This window comes from Clarias gariepinus, chromosome 1 (genome assembly GCF_024256425.1).
Source record: "Clarias gariepinus isolate MV-2021 ecotype Netherlands chromosome 1, CGAR_prim_01v2, whole genome shotgun sequence".
Classification (NCBI taxonomy): Eukaryota; Metazoa; Chordata; class Actinopteri; order Siluriformes; family Clariidae; genus Clarias; species Clarias gariepinus.
Genome location: NC_071100.1, coordinates 20259964 through 20282135, shown reverse-complemented (window position 1 = coordinate 20282135; position 22172 = coordinate 20259964). Strand labels below are relative to the sequence as shown.

The following is a 22172-nucleotide window of genomic DNA, read 5'->3' as shown; positions in this document are numbered from 1 at the left end:
AATGTGCATGTTTTTAGAACGGATGTCCTCCTTCATTTCTCTATACGTGAGAAAACAGGAAGTTCAGTTGTCTTAACACAGACCACTGATCAGTCATTTATCAGTGTGACAGGATGAAGCTCCATACACTCCATCTGATGATCTGTGAGTAAATGTTTTCTTTGTGTTTACATTAGTGTGAGTAGTGGATTGTAAAAAAAAAAAAAAGAAGAAAAGAAGTTAAAATAATGCCCGTGATGAGCTTAATATGTGATTAGAGCACTGTGTTAAAGCAACTGAACTACCTGTTTTCTTAACTAGACTCCCACAAGATCACATAATACTATCAGTGTATAGTTATATCAGCTGTTGGGGTAGTAAATATGAGTTAAGCCTCATGAGAAATTGTGTGAGAATTCCCAGTGATGGTACCATGGTTCCACTGTGGTTATTTAAAAAAGGCTTATATGTCTACATAAACTTAAGTTTCTAGCATTTTTTAACTGAGTTTAGAGTTCATAAACTTTTTGTTACTTCTTTTTAAAGAATATGCCATGACATCACGGCACATTGCATTTTAATTGCCATTTTAATTTTAAGACACAGTGCTTCAAAACTAAAATGAGAAAGAAAAAACCCAAAGAGTGGTCCATGCAATAGGTTTTCATTCTGGTTTTTAGTGCTCCCTTCATGTCATGCCACTCGGATGCAATAATTCATGCTAAAGGAGTCCAGTATTATTTAAACTCAAACAGGTTGAATGGGTGGATCAGTGCACAGCAGGGTTACTCCAGAGATGCTCTATTGGGTTCAGGTCCGGACTCTAGGGCCCGTATGTACCATGCATCTCAAAATCACTCCTAGGAATCACGCTCAAAGTTCATTTTGGACTAAAAATATTTCTAGAACAAAGTAGGACATAAAATTTGTTTAGGGAACTTTTTACTCTTAGTAGGAGAAGGAGGACTGTTTATAGCAATGAGAGCCACAAAATAGACTGCAAATTATAGTTGGTGGTGTAGTTTTGACAGGTTTTTGTAGTTTTAAACGGTGTAAAAGCGACAATTATTAAATACTGTAAGCCGCAGTTGTGTGAAAGTTTTATGCACACAGAAAAAACGTATGGATGCGTGACTAGGCTGCATGACGTTATCCTAATCAGACTGCTCCAATCATAATTGTTCCAAGCCCCTACAATAGAGTTGTGTAGGACTGTCATGATCAACATGACTTATGGATAGAAGATGAAACTCTCATTTGCATAAAAAGCAAAAAAAGATATTTTCAAGATAAAGAGTGGATGGCAATTTGTAAAAGCATCAATGCCACCTGTCAGTTTGCTGCATGTACTCCTGAGGAGCGTGAAAAATGAGGGTACTGGGTAATGCATTTTATAGATTGTTTTTTTTTCTCTTGAGATTCCCTGTTCTTCAGGTTCTCATCTTATCTTCTTTTTGAAGTCATTTGGTCAGATTATGAAATTCCTACACAGCTCTATTATTGTGCCTTAAAACTGTGCCTGTTTTGGATGAAGCAATCTGAATAGTCGAAAAATTCAACTTCACACATCTAGCTCTGAGTTTACTATTTTTGATTGTCCACAGTTTAAAACTACAAAAACTTGTCAAAACTACAACATCATTTATGATTTACAGCCTACTTTGAGGCTCTCAGTGTCATAAACAGTGACGTCACACACTTTCATTGGCGTATTCCTATTCCTTCCTGAAATTTTCTGCACAAAAAAAACAAACCTACACAGATCAAATGTTTACATGGCTAAAATTTCTGAACAGGTTATCAGATGTTTACACCACCCTTCTTATCCTGATTGACAATTTATTCCGATTGGGCCGGATCGAGGCAGACTATTCAGATTGAGGTGTTCACATGATGCATTTTTTTGTTTTGTTTAGGCTATTATTCCTATTATTAGTTTAATATTTTTATCCATGTACATGCACCTATTTTCACAGATACTTCCATGAGACAGTAATACGCAGTGGCGTTAGTGGAAATAAATTTTTGCCATTCAATACCATTTGTTATTGAAAGAGGAAGTATGTCACATAGCTGCAATGAAACTAAAAATAAAAATATTTTTGCAGTATGTGACTCTCATTTGTCTTTTTAAAGAAATTCTAAAAAGCCAGTGTTACATCATATTCCCGGTTTCTCTTCCCTTTGTAGTGTTTATCCGAGTCGGACAAGCTGAAGGTGATTTATACATATTTTATTTCCTATATTGTGTAGATGTTGGATTTGAATTAAGGTGGAGAAGTTTGTAGCTTGTGTTTGTAGATCGTCCTGCAGAAAGTAAGATATTTACATTGACAGTGTGTGTATTTGCTTTTTGACTTTTCCTGCAGTGTTTAAAGCAGTTCTGTCTGTGCAGCCGAATTCAACACAGATATTTAGTGGAGAGAGAGTTACATTCACGTGTTCTATTTCTGGAGGGAGTGGAAAGTACCACTGGGTCAAAGATGACGTTACTGTTCACAGCTCTGCTGAAAACTTCTACACTATAAAAGTAGATCAGAGTCACAAATACAAATGTTATGGGTTTAAGGATAGAGGGTCAACACCATGGAGTAATGAAGTGACTCTCTCAGTGATAGGTACATGTCTGATATTACACTCCTGTAACATGCACTTATACATTACAAAACACACTAGTTAAATATGAGATGATCAGAGAAGGGTGTGTGTGACTGATTTGATGTATTTGGTGTAACTGTACAGAGAGACCTAAAGCCGTTCTGACTCTGCAGCCTGATGGACAGATATTCAGTGGAGAGGAAGTCACTTTCATATGTGAAATACCAGGACATGCAGACACTGAGTGGACGTACAGCTGGTATAAAGATGGTGTCCAACTTTCCTCCTACAGTGTGAACAGGAAATATTCATTCAGTGCTGTAGAGTCTTCCAGCGGTAAATACACCTGCAGCGGACGAAGAAAAAACGACTCTCAGACCTTAGAGACCAGCGATGCTGTTACACTCACTGTGTCAGGTGTGTGAGTGTTTCTCACAAATATTTATTACCTTCAGCATTACATCACTACAAGAAATGTGGTTGATTTTAAAAAGTGATTTATTTTACTCTTCCTGTGTCTAGTAATGATTAACAATAGTGGTATATTTTGTGCATCCAGAATTTCTAATATGAAACACACATATGATAAATTATATGAACTATGTGTTCCATCATGAATGTAAAGTGCTATGAGGATTCAAAACTTAGTGGTATAATCTGCAACTCTCAAACTCTCCTTGTCTGACGGACATCAATTGTTTGTCAGAATCTAAACAGACTTTGTCAAAAGTATGTATCATGTCCGCTGTGAAATTATGTTAATGTTCTTAATCAGAACATTCTAGACACTGTTCATTGCATATAGTTTTGGCCCGTTTCAGGATCTTGTCTATGCAGTGTAATGAGTTCTTGGGGTAGGTAGAATGTCTGTCATGAGTCTTTCTGGTTGATGCCAGATTGAAATCCAGGTGCTTGGGGGTGAAAGGCAAGAGATTTATTGCTGGACTAAGGCAACCAGATCCTAAATGCAAAAATTAGATAATATGTGTTTTTTAAATTTATTTTTAATTAACCAATCAATGTTATCAGCATTGATGTTCCAAACAAACAACTCAGGTTAAGGCTTGATGGCTTAAAAACTCAGCAAGGAGTAGTACTGTATTAACAAACGAGTTTAAATAAACATAATCAATGACATGAGGAACAGGTGGAGGCAAAAATAGGGAGGAAAGGAACAATGACATGAGTAGGGATAGAACACATGGACTATCAAAACAAAACAGATGGTACACAGACAATTAAAAACACAAATTCCACATAAACAACAAAGGAGTCTCTGGCCACCTCTAGTGGTGAAAAGAGTTCAAATCCATGAAAATATTAAATTCATATAAATACAGAAAGACTTTAAAGCTACACACTAACATTTACATTTAGGCATTTGGCAGACGTTCTTATCCAGAGCAACTTACAAAAAGTGCTTTATTGTTTACAACATTGGATACATACTTACACTGGGTTAACTAGGTTAATAACTAAGGGCAATTAGTCCAACACAACTGAGAAGAGTTTTTTTTTTTTTTTTTTTTTTTTCGGGGGGGGGGTTAGTCCAAGTACTGGAGAAACAGATGCGTCTTGAGTCGTCGTTTAAAGATAGTCAAAGTCTCTGATGTACGAACATCTAGAGGAAGTTCATTCCACCACCTAGGTTCCAGAACAGAAAAGAGCCTGGATGAATGCCGCCCTCGATCCCTGAGAGATGGTGGGATGAGGCGAGCAGTGCTGGAGGATCGGAGGGAACGTGGAAAACGTGGGAAATATTGTGCATTTATTTTTATTTTCAAGAGAGACTGTGTTAACATCTTTTCAATAAAAAAAAAAAATCACCAAAATCTGTTATTTATCAAGGGACGCCTAAACTTTTGCATAAGACTGTAAGACTTAGTTTGTCAGACTTAAGAACAAATGTGCTCCCGTTCATGTCCTTGTTCATAAGTTGGGGACTACGTGTACTAGTGATTAGTGTGTTAAACACTCTGAAAACATTACATGAACACTTAAATGTGTTGCACCTCCGGCTGCAGAAAATCCTAAACCTGAACTCACATCAGACCTTAAAGAACCTGCACTGACAGGAAACTCAGTGACTCTGTACTGTAAACTGAAGCTGCAGTCTGCGGGATGGAAGTTTTACTGGATGACACCCACACACAGCACTGAGACTGAGACTAAAACAGAGCACTACTTTATCAGATCAGTTAGTGTCTCTGATGGAGGTCAGTACAGGTGCAGAGCTGGAAGAGGAAACCCAGTCTACTACACACACTACAGTGATGCACTCTGGGTAAATGTTACTGGTGAGTAAAAAATGTTGCAAAATATTGTTTAAAAAAAAAAGACAAAATGAGATTTTAATAATAAAATTTTACTTATGCAGAGCGTCTTAAAGCTGTGGTGACCATAAAGCCTGAAAATCATGTGTTCAGAGGAGAGAGAGTGACTCTCAGATGTGAAATACAGGGAGGAGGAAACACTGAGTGGACATACAGTTGGTATAAGAATGATTACACACAAAACCCATACCGCTTATTACAGAACTTCAGCCTCAGCTCAGTTAGAAATGATAACGGGGGTAAATACACCTGCAGAGGGAGGAGAAGCAGTGACTCTCAGAGATCAGAGATCAGTGATGCTCTTAAACTCACTGTATTAGGTCTGTGTGTGTGAGTTTGTTTTATCTTGTCAATAATTATATGTAACAAAATTACCACTATTTAAATTTATTTATTTATTTGTTATCCATCAGACCCAGCAGAGACAGTAGTGAGTGTGTCTCCACTGAGCTGGCTGACTGAAGGAGACTCAGTGACTCTAAGCTGTGAGGTTAAACACTCCTCTACAGGCTGGACATTCAGCTGGTACACAGATGTTCCCTACAGAGACAGTCAGGGTTCCCTCAGGTACAGGACAGCGCTCCTCTCAGACAGCAGCAGAGGATCTGGAGGCTCCTACACTCTCAGTCCTGTTACTCTGAATCACACAGAAGTTTATATGTGCAGAGCAGAGAGAGGAGAACCAGTCTTTCACACACACTACAGTGAACCACAGCCACTGTGGATCACTGGTGAGGAAATACATCAACAACAGTAGAACTGAGTTGGAGTCTAGCAAATGTATACATGTCTCAGGGAAAGATCAGATGGAGAAATAATATATTTATCAATGTTAAATGTTATATACAATACTGTGTAAGTCTTAGGCACCTTTTTTTTGTTATACATGTTCATTTTATGACTTATGAACATTAAAATTCCAAGCAAAACATTTAATCTTACAGAAAAGATCTGTAGGCCAGAAAAGAAAGCAGCATAATATGTGAATGATCACTTCTCAGTCAAAAAAATAAATAAATAAAAGAAAGCTGCTGGGTTTTGCTGGATGAAAAAAAAAAATCAGGTGTGACAAAGTACTCAGAAGGATAGTGATTAGTTTTGCAGGATGTTCAATTAAACTAAGCAGCTACTGTACTTTCCTTATAAAACTGCACAAACTGTACGTGAGGTTACAGCCGTGGACAAAGGTTTTGAGAATGACACAAAGTTTCACAAAGTCTACTGTTTCAGTGTTTTTAAATATTTTTGTGTTACCATGTTATACTGAGGTATAATTACAAGCATTTCAGAATTTGTAGGTTTTTGTTTGTCCACCCGTCTCTTAAGGATTGTTCTCAATGAGACTAAGGTCTGGGGAGTTTCCTGGTCAAGAGCCCAAAATTTCTATGTTTTTTTTTCCTGAGCCACTTACAGTAGTTATCACTTATGCCTCATGATAAGGTGCTCCATCATGCTGGAAAAGGCATTGTTCATCACCAAACTGTTGTTGGATGGTTGTGAGAAGTTGCTCTCTGAGGATGTTTTTGTACCAGTATTTATGGTTGCGCTCACCTTTTCTCCTTCGGACTAGTTTTTTCCGGATGCCCCAAACAATTGGAAATAGGATTCATAAGAGAAAATGACTTTACCTGCCTGCTGCCACCTGCGCTACCTGCGCAAGCTTTGCACTCGTGGTTCCCTGATCCCACAGATGAATCACCTTTAGGAGACCTGGTTTGACCTTGATAGACTTTCTTTGGCATTCTGAAGCCTTCTTTACAACAATTGAAACTCTCTCCTTGCAGTTGTTGATGATCTGATAAATGGTTAATTTAGGTGCAATCTTACTAGCAACAATATCCTTGCCTGTGCATCCCTTTTTGTGCAAAGCAATGATGACTGCACTGGTTTTCTTAAAGGTAACCATGGCTAACAGAAAAAGAGCAATGATTTCAAGCACCACCTTTATTTTAAAGCTTCCAGTCTGTTATTCTAATTTAATCAGCTTGACAGAGTGACCTCAAGCCTTCTTCATTAAACCCGCAAGGCTAAAATTCTGTGGATTTTTTTTTTTTGTCTGTGTGTTTCGGAGGGTTAAGTTCCTTTTCATAGTAAAGAGACTTTGTTATTGATTACATTTAATCCGATCACTTTTCATAACGTAAAAACTAAGGAAACAGACTTTGAAAAATTAATATTTGTGTCATTCTCAAAACATTTGGCCATGCCTGTATATTAGAAAGTTTTTTTTTTTTTTATTAGGGCGACATTGTCAAAGCAAGTATTAAATCTATAGTACAGTGTTAATAAATTTAATAAACTGTATATTAACAGGAAAATCATAATAAACTTAAAATACATTTGAATTTTTCTGAATAAGATCAGAATAATAACATACATGTTTCAGCTGAATCTCCTCCAGTGTCTCTGATCATCAGTCCCAACAGAACTCAACACTTTACTGCTGACTCTCTCTCACTGAGCTGTGAGGAACAGAGAGACTCTACTGGATGGACAGTGAGACGATACACACACAGTGAGACACTGTTCAATTGTTCATCAGTTTCAGGATCTACATGTAACATCAGCTCCCTCTCTACATCACACACTGGAGTTTACTGGTGTCAGTCTGAATCTGGAGGACGCAGTAATTCTCTCAACATCACAGTGCACAGTGAGTCTTCATGTAGTGTGTTACTGCTGAAGGAAAAGGAAAATGTTTTAATCATGTAATTGGAGTAATTGGAAATCTGAAACCATAAAGATGCTTAAGATTGAACACTTTTAATACATTTTCTATGCAGCGATTTCTTTCATCATAGATTGAGTATGTTTGCTACTGTATTTACTCTTTGTTCCTGTCAATAAAATGATTACTGTGTACATGTCGTCCTTCTCTTTCCTCCAGATGGTGATGTGATCCTGGAGAGTCCTGTCCATCCTGTAACTGAGGGAAATCCTCTGACTTTACACTGTTTATATCACAACACAAAGATCTCAGACTCTGGTGCTGATTTCTATAAAGATGGTTCAGTTCTCCAGAAGCAGACTACAGGAGAGATGACCATCAGTAGTGTCTCAAAGTCAGATGAAGGTTTCTACCACTGTACACACCCAGAGAGAGGAGAGTCACCCAAAAGCTGGGTTTCAGTCAGAGGTGAGAAATAACTTTATTTAGTTTATTTAGTAAGTAAACCGACACAGTGTTAAATAAATAATTAATGATGAGCTCCATGTGACTTATTGGGATCACCCTGAAAATGATTCTTTTAAAAATAGAATGTCATGAAGTGTTTTGCTTCTTTTTTACCACAGCAGTTTTAATTATAAAACTGATTAGTTTTTATCTTTAAGCTATGCAAAATGTTTACAATAAGAGTCTATGTGAATGAGCAAGAAAATGACTTGCTGTCGAAGGTAACACATTTATATAAACTTTTGATTTGAATAAGTTACAGATTCAGGAATTCAGCAGCTCTGTGGTATAAAATAAAATAACTGTGAAAGTTACACAAAGTGTTTTGATGTATAGTATGATATTTGTGTTCATATTAATCTTCATTTTATTAGAGTTTTATTCTAGACTTTACACAATATTCCACTGAATATTCTCCTTATCCTGCCCCTAACATATAGAAGCTCCAATGTCAGTGCTCAGACTGATCAGTAGTCTAGTGACGGTCTCTGTGTATCTGCTGCTCTCCATCATTCTGGCAGTGAAATGTTACAGAGCTCGAGGTAACAACAATTTCACTACAGGTTTACTTTTTACATCATAAATACACTCAAGTTTTTTTTTTTACTATAGGAGAAGTACAAAATGAGTATAGTCACTCAGTACAATTTTAACTGTGCATATTTACACACTATATACTTTAGTTAAAGTATTAAATAAATTGTTAAAAAATGCAGCACCAGTAACTATACCATAATATTAAACTAACACAAACTAAGAAATAATGTCAGAGTGTGTATAATGATTATGTAAACTTCATCATGCAAAATGATTATATCAACACCGATCAGCCATAACATTAAAATGCCCAATGTTGTCTGGTGCATTCCATGGATGCTTGATTGAATTGAAATTTGGGTAATTTGGAGCCCAGGTCAATAACTGAAAACTCTTCATGCAGAGGCCCATACATAGCACGCTGTGGTGTATACCTTTGTATGTATGTGATACCTTTCTATTATGGCCAGCATTCACAATTTTTATGCTGCGTTGACTTTTCTGTGGCATTGCATCAAACAGTCTCGCCTTTTGGCCTCCACACTCATTGATTTACACTCAATTCACCTCTCGGTGGTTATTAGTGTTACGGCTGATCCGTGTTTATGTAATTAAGTCATTTCTATAAGGTACAATTGTCAGGATCTTAGTATTGCTGCAGGAAAGCTTTACAAATAGACTATAATAATTAAAAGAGAGTTTTTGTGTGTGCTTATTCAAGTACAGTTATAAAAAATTTAAGCACCCATCATTAGAAAACGTCTGTGTATGAAATAATATCAAATTTCATTTGGAGACATTTTCCTCCATTACATACTTTTTCCCATTTATTTGACAGTTGACTGATGAAGACAAGTCACATAATGCTGCTTTAAAGGAGTGAACAAGATTTGTTTGTATATAATTTTAAATAATGTTTTTGAGGTTGTAAAATCATTTTGATTTGTAACTTTATCAGATATTTACTGTACATACTGTATATGACACACATGAGGCTTTTGCTGTGCTTGTGTATTTTCTGCCCATCAAACTACATAGATTTACTATTTTAAACACAATAACTTCATCTCTACAGTCTGTTTATATTTATATGTTTGCAAATTTTGAAAATAAATACAACCTTTATAGTTTATAAAAAACATTTCCATTCCTTTATCACAAAGCAGACTTTACTGGGTAGATCATATGCCATGTAAACGGTGTTCAGTATTTCTTCCTTTCTTTCTTTCTTTCTTTCTTTTTGTTACCAAACATTTTTGTGTTTTTTAAAGTGAAGCATATAATAAAATTGCTAATAAACTTTCATGTGTAATTAAAATGTCATTGCCCAAAAAAATAGACATGCTCTAATTTGCCCAGTTTCTTTGTGTACAGCTCTTTAAAAAGGGTAGAAGAGAGATACCAAATTCCTAAATGTACTTTTTAAAGGCCAGCATTAAGTTAAAAACTGAAAACTTTTAAAAACTGAAACATTTGTGTTTCAACAATTGCAGTCATAAGTATGTGATATAAACTATTAAATCATTAAGGCATCGCAGTGCTTCAGTGGATGGCTGCTTTAATTTCATTTAACCACTAGATGTCGCTGTAACTCCTGAAAGATTTCAATTAGGCTTCGAATCATTTTCGACACAAATTTGAGGAAAATCCCAAAATGCTTTATAAGGCTTCATTCGCCAATCAGTTAGTGTATATAAACAGTCATATAGTAGAGAAACATATGTAAACATAAAGTTATAGTAATAAAATGTACGTGTAAATTTTTTTTTCCGCTCACATCTTCAAGATTTAGATTTTTTCCTCTAAACCAACTAGTGATTACCGTAAAACGATGAAGAGACATGCAGTAAATTTTCTACAGCCGTTAGATCGCATTTTTGTTAGTACAGTAACACCGCTCTGTGCTGGACATAGAAAGAGAAGAAAAACACATAAAAGTCTCGTTAGCTTAAAATATATCTATATAAAATTAACTAAAACTAAAAAGGTGGCACTGATTATATTTTATCCGGAACAAATGACTCACTACAATATTAACGCTTGCAAAACGCTTTCACACTTAAAAATATTTCCGATGAGTACGTATAGTGTGGTGTTTGGATCTACTTTCAGTAGTGTGCTGTGGCAGTGCTTCCTGAGCATGCGCACACACTCACCTAAAGGATTATTAGGAACACCATACTAATACGGTGTTTGACCCCCTTTTGCCTTCAGAACTGCCTTAATTCTATGTGGCATTGATTCAACAAGGTGCTGAAAGCATTCTTTAGAAATTTTGGCCCATATTGATAGAATAGCATCTTGCAGTTGATGGAGATTTGTGGGATGCACATCCAGGGCACAAAGCTCCCGTTCCACCACATCCCAAAGATGCTCTATTGGGTTAAGATCTGGTGACTGTGGGGGGCATTTTAGTACAGTGAACTCATTGTCATGTTCAAGAAGCCAATTTGAAATGATTCGAGCTTTGTGACATGGTGCATTATCCTGCTGGAAGTAGCCATCAGAGGATGGGTACATGGTGGTCATCAAGGGATGGACATGGTCAGAAACAATGCTCAGGTAGCCTGTGGCATTTAAACCATGCCCAATTGGCACTAAGGGGCCTAAAGTGTGCCAAGAAAACATCCCCCACACCATTACACCACCACCACCAGCCTGCACAGTGGTAACAAGGCATGATGGATCCATGTTCTCATTCTGTTTACGCCAAATTCTGACTCTACCATTTGAATGTCTCAACAGAAATCGAGACTCATCAGACCAGGCAACATTTTTCCTGTCTTCAACTGTCCAATTTCGGTGAGCTTGTGCAAATTGTAGCCTCTTTTTCCTATTTGTAGTGAAGATGAGTGGTATCCGGTGGGGTCTTTTGCTGTAGTAGCCCTTTCGCCTCAAGGTTGTGTGTGTTGTGGCTTCACAAATGCTTTGCTGCATACCTCGGTTGTAACGAGTGGTTATTTCAGTCAAAGTTGCTCTTCTATCAGCTTGAATCAGTCGGCCCTTTCTCCTCTGACCTCTAGCATCAACAAGGCATTTTCGCCCACAGGACTGCCGCATACTGGATGTTTTTCTCTTTTCACACCATTCTTTGTAAACCCTAGAAATGGTTGTGCGTGAAAACCAGTAATTGTGAAATACTCAGACCGGCCTGTCTGGCCCCAACAACGATGCCACGCTCAAAATTGCTTAAATAACTTTCTTTTCCATTCTGACATTCAGTTTGGAGTTCAGGAGATTGTCTTGACCAGGACCACACCATCTAAATGCATTGGTTGGTTTGATAATTGCATTAATGAGAAATTGAACAGGTGTTCCTAATAATCCTTCAGGTGAGTGTATATATATATATATATATATATATATATATATATATACACATACATATACATACATACTGTACACATACCCTGGAGAGATGTTTTGCCCTTCTGGGCCACCGTATGTAGGTGTGTTTAGTTTCGCTTTAAGAGACAGGTTAAACAGGTTGTATTAAGGAAACACAACAAACTGATCATAGACTTTGGGACAAAGGGCCTTCACTTTTAGCAATTTTTAACCAATAAAATAAGTAAGTATAGGTTTGAGTAAAATTGTGCATCGAGTGTAATTCTTAAAATGTTATTTAGCCAGTGAATAAGACTGAAGCAATAATGCTAAACTGTCTTTCAGGGATGTTTTTGTGTGTGACTTTCCTGACTCTCTTTATGGAATCTCAATCAGGTATGGAAACAACCAAAGTGTGTATGTATATGTGTGTGTATATTTTAGTTTAATAATATACATTATAACCTTTTTTTTATTCTTTATTTTATTCTTTATTTTTTTGCAGTTAGAGTTCTGTATGTCAGATAAAATGAAAGTATTTTACACTGGGGCTGCTGGCATTTTAAGGCTTATGCGGTGTGTTATTACACCCAAATGACAGCCAACAGAGAACATGCATTCATCATAATTATATATTTTAATCTTCCAACAAAAATGTGCGATGAGAATGCAGCACCTCATAACTTTACAGCTGTAGACATATCCACATCTCTTTCACATAGAACTTAAAGTCAGGCATCTTCATGTTTTATACCTTCATTTTATAGTGCCTTGCAAATTTTCTAGCTTGTTTAAAGAAATCCTGTTATTTTTCTTCACATGTCACTAGTGTTAGTTTTTTCGAAAGTAGGCTATATTCACTGAATATTGTGGATATTGCACCTTCTTGTGGTATAGTTTGTGGTGCATTTCTTTATTACCCACAAAAATGACCTGTACTGTGCTTTTACTCCTTGCTGATTCCTACATGAGAGTTGTGTTGTTCTGAACAAAGTTTGCTACCAGACACACTTCCCATATTATTGCAGCATGAGATCTAGACAAAAATTACAGTAAAGAACATATAATATCTAATCACACACCACACCATATCATGTTCCCTCTGATCCTCCAGCACTGCTTGGCTAGTTTCAAGATGTTTCAGGGATCGGGGAAGACATGCATCAAGGCTAATTTCTGTTCTGGACCCTACTGTATGTGATGAAATGAACTTCAAGATGTCCGTACAGCCGAGTCACTGGAAATCTTCGTGTCATAACTAAAGACAGCTTTCTTAGATATTTGCGTTACCCCCCCCCCCTAAAAAAAAGTAAATAAAATAAAATAAATAAATAAGCACCCCTCCCAACAGTTTTGACAACAAAAATTTGCCAAAAACAACCTACATCATCTATTAATACCAGTAAATCTGAGAAAAGATCATCAGTCCTCTAGATGAATACTTTATTGTGCTTTGCTGATAAGCTTGTTATCAATGGCAGAGCAGCAAACGAAGAACACAGAAACACTTTGGTCTGAATCGTTCTCTTGACCAGCATCTGCATGATTTTATACATTGTGCTGCTCACACATGATTGGCTGATTGGCTAATAGCAAACAGTATATACAGTACAATGACTTGCAAAAATATTTAACACCCTTAAAAGTCATATCAGAGTCTCCTGGGTTACGAGTCACGTTTTAATGATACTTTGTGCTGTTATACATCATTTTAAAAGGGTGGCCCACAAGGAAAATTAATTTCAAGTGATTTTGATTTTATGTAAGGAAATATTTCTTAACAAAAATGACTAATAAGCAGATTAATTGCATCACCCCCCCCCCTCCCCATGCAATAAACACATCAAGTTGACTCGCAAATTTCCCTCATTAAAACACAATAATTACAAATGTTCAGAATTTCCTTTAGAAATAAGCCATTACTGAAGACAAACCACATCACAGCTTGCCTGGAATTTGCTAGAGTGACCAAAAAAGCATTCCTAATCTCAGGAAAAAAAAAATTTGACCAAATATTTTGTGGTCAGATATGAGAACAATTGACCTTATTGATCCAAATATATGAGACATTGTGTGGACCAAGCTTGACACTGCTCGTTCATCTACAAATATTATTTGATGGTGGTGATAAAGAAACAAAAATAAAATAAAATTTTACTTTTTTTTAACATACATCAATATTGGAAAAAAGTTTTGACATGAACACGTCTATGACATGAACATCAATCAAGCAAGCAATCAAATGTAAAATATACAGTATATACTTTACTTTAACACTGTGTAAATTGTAGTTAAATGCTGATTTGTTTTAAACAAAATATATAGTAATATGTCTTCTTCCCCCAACAATACAGAGGATCTAAAGGTGTTTGGTCCAGGTGGTGCTCTTGTCACTAATGCTGGTAAAGACCTGATTCTGCCATGTTTTATCAAACCCAGTACCAGTGCTGTGGACATGACAGTGCAGTGGAGGAAACTAGATGCAAAGAACTCATTAGTGCATCTTTATAATAAACATGAAGACAGAAATAAAGATCAGGCTCAGTCCTACAGAGGAAGAACATCACTGTTTAAAGAGGAGCTACAGAAAGGCAACGCTTCACTCAAACTCTCAGCTCTCAGAGTCTCTGATGAAGGACAATATCACTGTCTCATTGGAGATGAATCCTGGGAGGATGACACTGCTTTTTATATTGAGGTTGAGGGTAAGATTCATTACTGCTCTGAAGTTTTATACAGTGGCTGTTTTAAACATTTTTATAAACTTCTGTACTGGTTTGTGCCTATTGTACATCAACCACTTTATGTCTGCAGCAAACCAGCATACAGTATTATTGTATTATTGTTATTTAAACAGGTTTTAAAGTTATAAAATAGTGTTACGTAGAGTGTTTCGTCTAGTGAATATAAACATCTTTTGTTTTATTTTCTTCATTTTCTTAGTAATTGAGTTTTGAGTGATTTTTGTATATTAAACAATTTTTTGATTTATTAATGTGTACTTACAGTTTTGGGTTTTTTCTTTTCTTGATGCTGGTAAATCATTTTACCCAACTGAAACATGACTTTTTATCGACTTACATTATACATTAGTTATGGTTTTTATTTTTTATTTTTAAGGCTTAATTTAAAGGAATACTTTTTGTTTATTGATTATAGCTCAGGGAAGTCACCCAGTGATTACGATGGAGAGTTATGATAACTCAGGAGGGATTAATCTAGTGTGTGAGTCCAGAGGCTGGAACCCTGAACCTGATGTTTGGTGGCTGGACAGAGAAGGAGACATTCTGCCTGCTGAAGAGACACAGACACACAGAGAGACTGAGGGCTTCAGTGTGAAACGCCGCATCACTGTTCATGATTATAGCAGCTCTAACAAATTTTACTGCAGATTTCTACAAAACCGTCACATGATGGAAGCAGAGGTTATCATTAATAGTAAGTGTCTATAATAATAAAAACTTCCATACTTAGTTTAGACTTTTACATTCTACTGTAATAATTATAGATGGAGTGAATAATAAAGACACATGAGCACAAAGAACATTTTTGCAATTAAAAATTGTACATTCATACATTTTTGTATGTATTGTTTAGTCTGCCACATTGCTCTGTGTTTTGTTTTGCAGTTATCAGTTAATTCTTGCACAGATAATATCATGCGGTAGATCATATGACGAATGTGGTTTTATTTTAGGTAAAGTCTTTAATGCTGTGTGGAAGTGGGCTGTCGGCATTTCAGTTCCAGCATGTATAACTGCTGTGGGATTATTAATAACTGCAGCTGTTTTTTACAAGAAAGGTACAGTAATATTTCAATCATTTTCTTTAATAACAAACAAACCTGGATTTATATAGCTGACTTCAGTTCAGAGAGGGCTGTTTATTGGGTAATTACTTAGATTGTGTGTGTTAAAACAGAGAGAAACCTGTGTTTTAGTCAGTCATCTACAGGAGCCTACTGTAGTTATTCATGCTCTCTATGAAGAGGATAATTTAGTTCAGTCATCTCAAACTCCTCCCTCAGCACCGCGTCTTCATAAATCTGTACACACTGGACACATCTGTACACATGCTGCTCTAACACATCCATCTCAAAGTTAGATGTATAGTTCATTTACGGATGCTTTTCTGCTCAACACCATTTTAAAGAGTGATCACCTGAGGTAGTGTACAAAGTCACTGAGATCACATTGTTCTCCATTTTGATGTGAGATTTAATTGACGGCATTGAAGAAATCTCTTTTATGTCTGTGGTTTGCATAAACTTAACTTCATGCAGGTAAAGAAATATGACACCACATTTAACTGTATGTAAAATGAAGAAAAGTAGAGGGAACTTGGATCGTATTATACAACACACACAACTCAATGAAAAATGTAAACCCATGTACAGTATAAAGAGTGTCCTTTATGTGACTAAATACAGTCTCCAATATTAACCTTTTTCTCTTTTCAGTGTTGCCAAAATCTGATTTTGAAAAAGGTAATTATTAATTTCTCAATAATATTCCACCATCAATATAAATATACAGTATAATATACATTTTATATACATTCTATTCCATATTAAGCCCTTCTCTGCTGTTATTATAACCTCCACTCTTTTAGGACGGCTTTACATGAGATGCTGTAGTGTGGCTCTATGAATTTACAGTTATTTAGCCACGACAGCATTAGTGAGGTCATGTTTGAATGAAACAGGGTAGAAACACTTAAAAATATCTTAAAGCTAGAGCATAAACATACATCCTAGACAGTTGTGTACTTCTGAATGTGTGGTAACACATTTGTTTGGTAAAGACCTGCATGTGTGTGTGTTATGCCTAGGTGTCCACAAACTTCTTTAACTCTTTAACCCCTAATTAAACATAAACTAAAATCTTAACATCTAAACAGAACATAAGCAACAGTAACTTTATCACTATCAATAACAGACAACATACTGTAACATGTTTATTAAACTTTATAAGATGTTTTGACTAAACATTTGCAGGGTCACTGTACAAGTGATTATTGATTGTTTTAAAACACAATTCTGGCAAAATTATGAGATTTTTTAATTCTTTCAATAGCAATACTTTTATATATCACAAATTGAAATACAAATCATTTTAAATAATAGTTTTTGTATGTGCTTGTTTTTTTTTTGTTTATTTGTAGTGATGGAGAAAATTGTAGGTAAGAACGAGTTTATCTTTTTAATCTTCAGTACATCATTAAATCAGAGAATTTCCGTCTGAACAGGAAAAAAAAAACAACTGAAACTTAACAACAGTATCAGAGTCTCTTCTTTATTTATTATATTATGTGTGTGTGTGTGTGTGTGTGTGTGTGTGTGTGTGTGTGTGTTCTCCATTAGTGAAAGCACAAATAAATGCTGCATCAATACTAAACTGAACAGAAAATCAGGTTTCATAAAAAATACAGTAAGAACTTACTGTATTTAATTGTATAATAATATTATTGTCCTTATGCAGGTAAACAACATATGATAAATACTACATTTCTGCAGTCTATACAATGGAGAATATAAATATATTTTTTTATTTAAATTATTCTATTTAACACTCTTGAAATTAGTTGTTTAAAAATGTATTAAACATTATCCTACATGTGTTTAAGTCGAGTCTCTAATATTGACTTTTTTCATCTTTTTAGCGCCACAGAGACGAAGAATAGAACAAAGTAATTACACCTTCATTTATAAAACTTTTTTATTTCAATGCATTTAGAAATCTGAGTAGAAAAATTACATTTATATTTAGGCAGAGGAACTGATTATAAGATTAGTCACAGTTTATAATTTTACTTTTCCACCAGCAAAACAAAATATTAACCAAATCTTTTTTTTTTTATAAATTGATATAATCATTTCAGTTTATACTTGTGATCTATAGTATAAATATTATTAAATTACATTATTATATTACTCTAACTTTATTTGAATAAACAAATATAAACATGGTGTAATTACTTGTTTCACAGAGTTAGCAGAGATGAAGAAGTCTGCAGGTAAGAATAATATATTTTGTGTGTGTAAGAGAGAGACAGAGACAGAGAGAGATGTTTACAGGCGACAGCAGTAGATCCAGAACGATGAGTAAAGTTGACTGGAACGTGATGTTTCTTTCCTGATCCACTATAAAGGTTTATTTACTCTTGAACAGATTTATTTTACTTTTATACAAATTGAACCTTCAGCCTGCGTATAAATGGATTTACCTTTCTCATGCACAAAACTGTGTGCACGCTCAGCTTCATCCTGCTCGTGCTCTTCATCGGAGTTCCTCTGCACGCTGCCAAAACTGTTTAACCAATCAGAGCTCAGACAGTGAAACTGTTTCTACTGCAGTGAATTCTCATTGGTCAGGGAAAGTGCAGCACCATAAAGTGTGAATGTTCAGGTGACACAGAGGGTGAAGTTAGTCAGTAAAAGGAGCCTGACAATGAGTAACCTCAGGGAGGTTTATTAATTACTTTGGCTTTATAAAGTGAAAGAATAACTCGTATACTCAGTCAGATGTACAAGGATAGAGCTAATGTAGAGAAACACTGAGGCGCCCCCTGTGGCCACATCTGACAGAACTCCAGCACTCTGTGAGTCCCAGTAAGGAAGGTGAACTTAATGATTCTGGCTTTTATTAAAACCCTGAGCATTTTATCAGCAACCTGAGCGTTTTGTCAGTGCCATCAGCGTTGATTGAATTTGTATTGCGATTCTACAAGTACCAAAGATCTATAAATATTCTGACTCAATATTAATGTTAAAATTTCATTACAAATTTAAACCCTAAAACCATTCAGAAAAAAATTTGTCATAACTCTAATCCTTAATATGACAGCCCTAACACATTTATTAATTGGGTAATTAAATGAAGCTAATTTCTTATATTGTAAAATAAAAATTAGTGTTTTAATATTAGCTTTCAAAAGCTTAAACAGGAAGTGAGTAAATGTGCAGACTGATCCTGTATTAGTTTGTCATGGGAAGTTGTACCTCTCATGGATGCAGTCACTTCTCTATGATAAGGAACATAATGATAGTTCTTCCATAACTTTTTCAACTCTCACTTATGGCTTCAAGTAGATGTTATTGCAGACAATCTGCCATATCCTGGGACCTTCCCTCAACTGACATGCTGAAGTGAATGAAGTGAGACTCACTTTAATAACAAGTGATGGTTGTTAGGAATGCCACCTTCTTTAAGTCAGGAAGACTGGACTGGTGGAAGAGGCAGAGGAAGCATCATGGTCAATAGCCCACAGTGGAGGAACCAGTAAAGTGTGTGACACACTGGGGCATCGTCTTGGCACAGAAGCAGGATGGGCAGCCACCTCAGAAAGCATAGAGACCCTACTGAGTAAAGTTTCCCAAAGTTGGGAGCCCAGCAGCAAGTCTCCCAGCAGTAGATGGTGGAATTAATAAACACAGGCAATGAGCAGACTTTTATTACACTGGATAAGTGTTAATCAGATTAATCTATTAGCGTGTCTATAAAACTATACATGATTTTTTTTTCTTCTCTTCTTCAGCCACAGTGAGTAAAAAAGCTTCACTGCCAAAAGTCTCACACAGAGCATTTCAAATTTTAATTATGACCTTTTTTCATTAGACTTGTTCTTTTTTGTTAGCAAATTATTGATTTGTTTATGATCTGCTATGGATTGACACCCTGTCAGGCCCCCATGAGAGATAGAGAGCGAGATATTGATTTGTTTATTCTGCAGTGAGTGTTTTCAGAGTGTATAAGTGTATAGTGTTGTGGTATTTCACTTCCATCTAGCAGACAAATGATATAACATCATAAAACAATAACATCAAAAATATAACATCATACCAATGCTGAATCCATACAAGAGTGGATGATTGTTTATTAAGTAAAAAGCTGCAGTAACTACAGACTGTAAATAAATTCTGTGTCCTGCTGCTTACTGATTAAACTTGATGATTTAATGTTTAAAAACACAAAAATTAATTTGAAGTGCTAGAAGATCTGGTGCAGAGGAGCTGATGATGATAAGAAATGACAGGCCGTTCATAAACGATTCGTTCTTTTTGAAACTCTTTAACGTGACTTTAACGTGACTGTAACGAGTATCTCAGAGAATGATTCGTACATTTTCTCACGAAGTAAGGAGTTCTGCTTCTCAGTGTTTGGGAGTAAAAAATAAAAATAAAATACATTTTTTTTAAATAAGCGAAACCCATTAATTTCTTAATAACAAAAAAATACAGTGCATAATATTTAAAATACTGAGAGATACAAGATTAACATCACACATCTGTATTTATTTATCTTAAATTAACATCCTGGAAATTTATTTATTTATTCATTTTATTTATTTAGTCCTCACAAATTCATCTTGAATAATTCAGTTATCATATTTCCAGAAGTCTGTGTTCCGGTTTTATTTTCAGCTCAATTTCAGGCTGCAAAATTCATCATGAAACACATTCCAGTGTAACATCCGGGCTATTCAGAGCTAGGCAAAGCTAATCGAACCTGGAGCGCGTTGTACCGGTTTATGTATTTAAATGTTTCATTCTTTAATCTTCTACAAATCCTCTTAGAAATCCTAATGAATCTGATCCACTGATGATGATTTAATCTTTTTTACCTGAAACTCACATCTCACTCTGTGTTTCTCTCAGTGGATGTGACTCTGGATCCTGATACAGCTCATCCTGATCTCATCCTGTCTGCTGATGGAAAAGAAGTGAAGGAAGGAAACAAACGACAGAATCTCCCTGATACACCACAGAGGTTTACTGATTATCCCTGTGTTTTGGGAAAGCAGAGTTTCTCCTCAGGGAGATTTTATTATGAGGTTCAGGTCAGCGGGAAAACATGGTGGACTTTAGGAGTAGCGAGAGAGAACATTAACAGGAAGGAGAAGATTACATGGGGACCTCAGAATGGATTCTGGACTGTGGAACTGTGGAATGGGAATAGTTATGATGCTCGTGCTGGTCCTGATGTCCCCCTGACACTGAGAGAGAAGGTGGAGAAGGTGGGGGTGTTTGTGGATTATGAGGAGGGTCTGGTCTCCTTTTATGATGTGAACTCCAGATCTCATATCTACTCTTTCACTGGTCAGACTTTCACTGAGAAACTCTATCCAGTCTTCTGTCCTCGGTATGAGGATAAACCACTGATCATCTCTCCTGTGTGTAACACTGAGTGAATTTTCACCTCACAGATTTAATAACCTGGTAAAAGTCAGAATAAATAAGAACTTTTTCTGCTTCATTTCAGAAATATATGTTTTTTTTTCTCTACAGTTTGTACACAGGATTTACACTTTATTAATGTTCATACCTGTTTATTTTATTTGTTTGTCTTACATAAAGAAATTAATTTAACCCCTTTGTAAAAGTTTTTTAATCACAAATGAAATCTGAATAAAGAATCTTAAAAAGTGTGTGTGTGTGTGTGTGTGTGAGAGAGAGAGAGAGAAAACAGAAGAGGTGAATGTAATAACCGGAGACATTAACCGGTCCCACGCGCTCGAGGATCGATTAGCTCTGTCTACCCATAAATAACTCGCATGCTACACCGGAATGTGTTTCGTGTTGAATTTTGCAGCCTGAATTTTAGTTCATGAAAAAATGAACAACTAAATTGTTTTACCTGTGTGTGTGTGTGTGTGTGTGTGTGTGTTATTTCCTGAGTATGTAATGCAGGTATAGAGCTGTTAATAAGGTGTGTTTGTAGTAGTGATGTTTATTTTATCTGTAATTTGATTTCAGTTCTTCGTGAATGTTCTCAGCTGCATGACTGGATGTGTAAATGTGTTTATAATATTTTTATATAATGCCATAGATTTTATTGATATGACCCATAGATGACCTGGTGATTCAGTACATTCGGCTGGTCAGCTGACTTCATTTTATTTCCACATAACGTTACTGAGTCTTGACCTGAGCAACTGAAGCAATCCCACATCATAACACTGTCTCCAGAAGCTTGTACAGTCGACACTATGCATGATGGGAGCATCGCTTCATGCGCTTCCCTTCTTACCCTGACAGGGTTAATCTGGACTCATCAGGTCACATGACCTTTTTCCATCACTCCAAAGTCCAATCTTTATGCTCCTGATCAAACTGTCTTTTATTTTGAGTTTCACTAGCAAGAGGTTTTCTTATGGACACACAATTCTGTGAGTTCTCATCACATTGTGTGTGTGTGTGTGTGTGTGTGTGTGTTTACTATTAA

At 35.9% G+C, this 22172-nt stretch overlaps 1 protein-coding gene across 1 annotated transcript; it reads left to right on the top strand.

The window, feature by feature from the left end:
• The first annotated feature begins 70 nt into the window (after positions 1–70).
• LOC128529894 (basement membrane-specific heparan sulfate proteoglycan core protein-like) lies at positions 71–21299 on the top strand. Its single transcript, XM_053503498.1, has 19 exons — positions 71–144; positions 2170–2196; positions 2349–2597; positions 2722–2994; positions 4602–4874; positions 4955–5230; positions 5324–5641; positions 7297–7563; positions 7798–8046; positions 8526–8627; positions 12295–12345; positions 14304–14654; positions 15109–15387; positions 15647–15751; positions 16409–16435; positions 17113–17130; positions 17611–17637; positions 17938–17964; positions 20606–21299. Exons 1-19 carry the CDS (start codon positions 114–116, stop codon positions 21136–21138), a joined length of 3483 nt encoding a protein of 1160 aa, XP_053359473.1. The 5' UTR covers positions 71–113; the 3' UTR covers positions 21139–21299.
• The last annotated feature ends 873 nt before the right edge of the window (positions 21300–22172 follow it).

Excerpts from the sequence above, each read along its gene's own strand:
- LOC128529894 (XM_053503498.1), top strand. The coding sequence starts at position 114 with ATGAAGCTCCATACACTCCATCTGATGATCT. Across the intron at positions 8,047-8,525 it reads AAGCTGGGTTTCAGTCAGAG|AAGCTCCAATGTCAGTGCTC; the intron begins GTGAGAAATAAC and ends CCTAACATATAG. Across the intron at positions 17,965-20,605 it reads AGAGATGAAGAAGTCTGCAG|TGGATGTGACTCTGGATCCT; the intron begins GTAAGAATAATA and ends TGTTTCTCTCAG.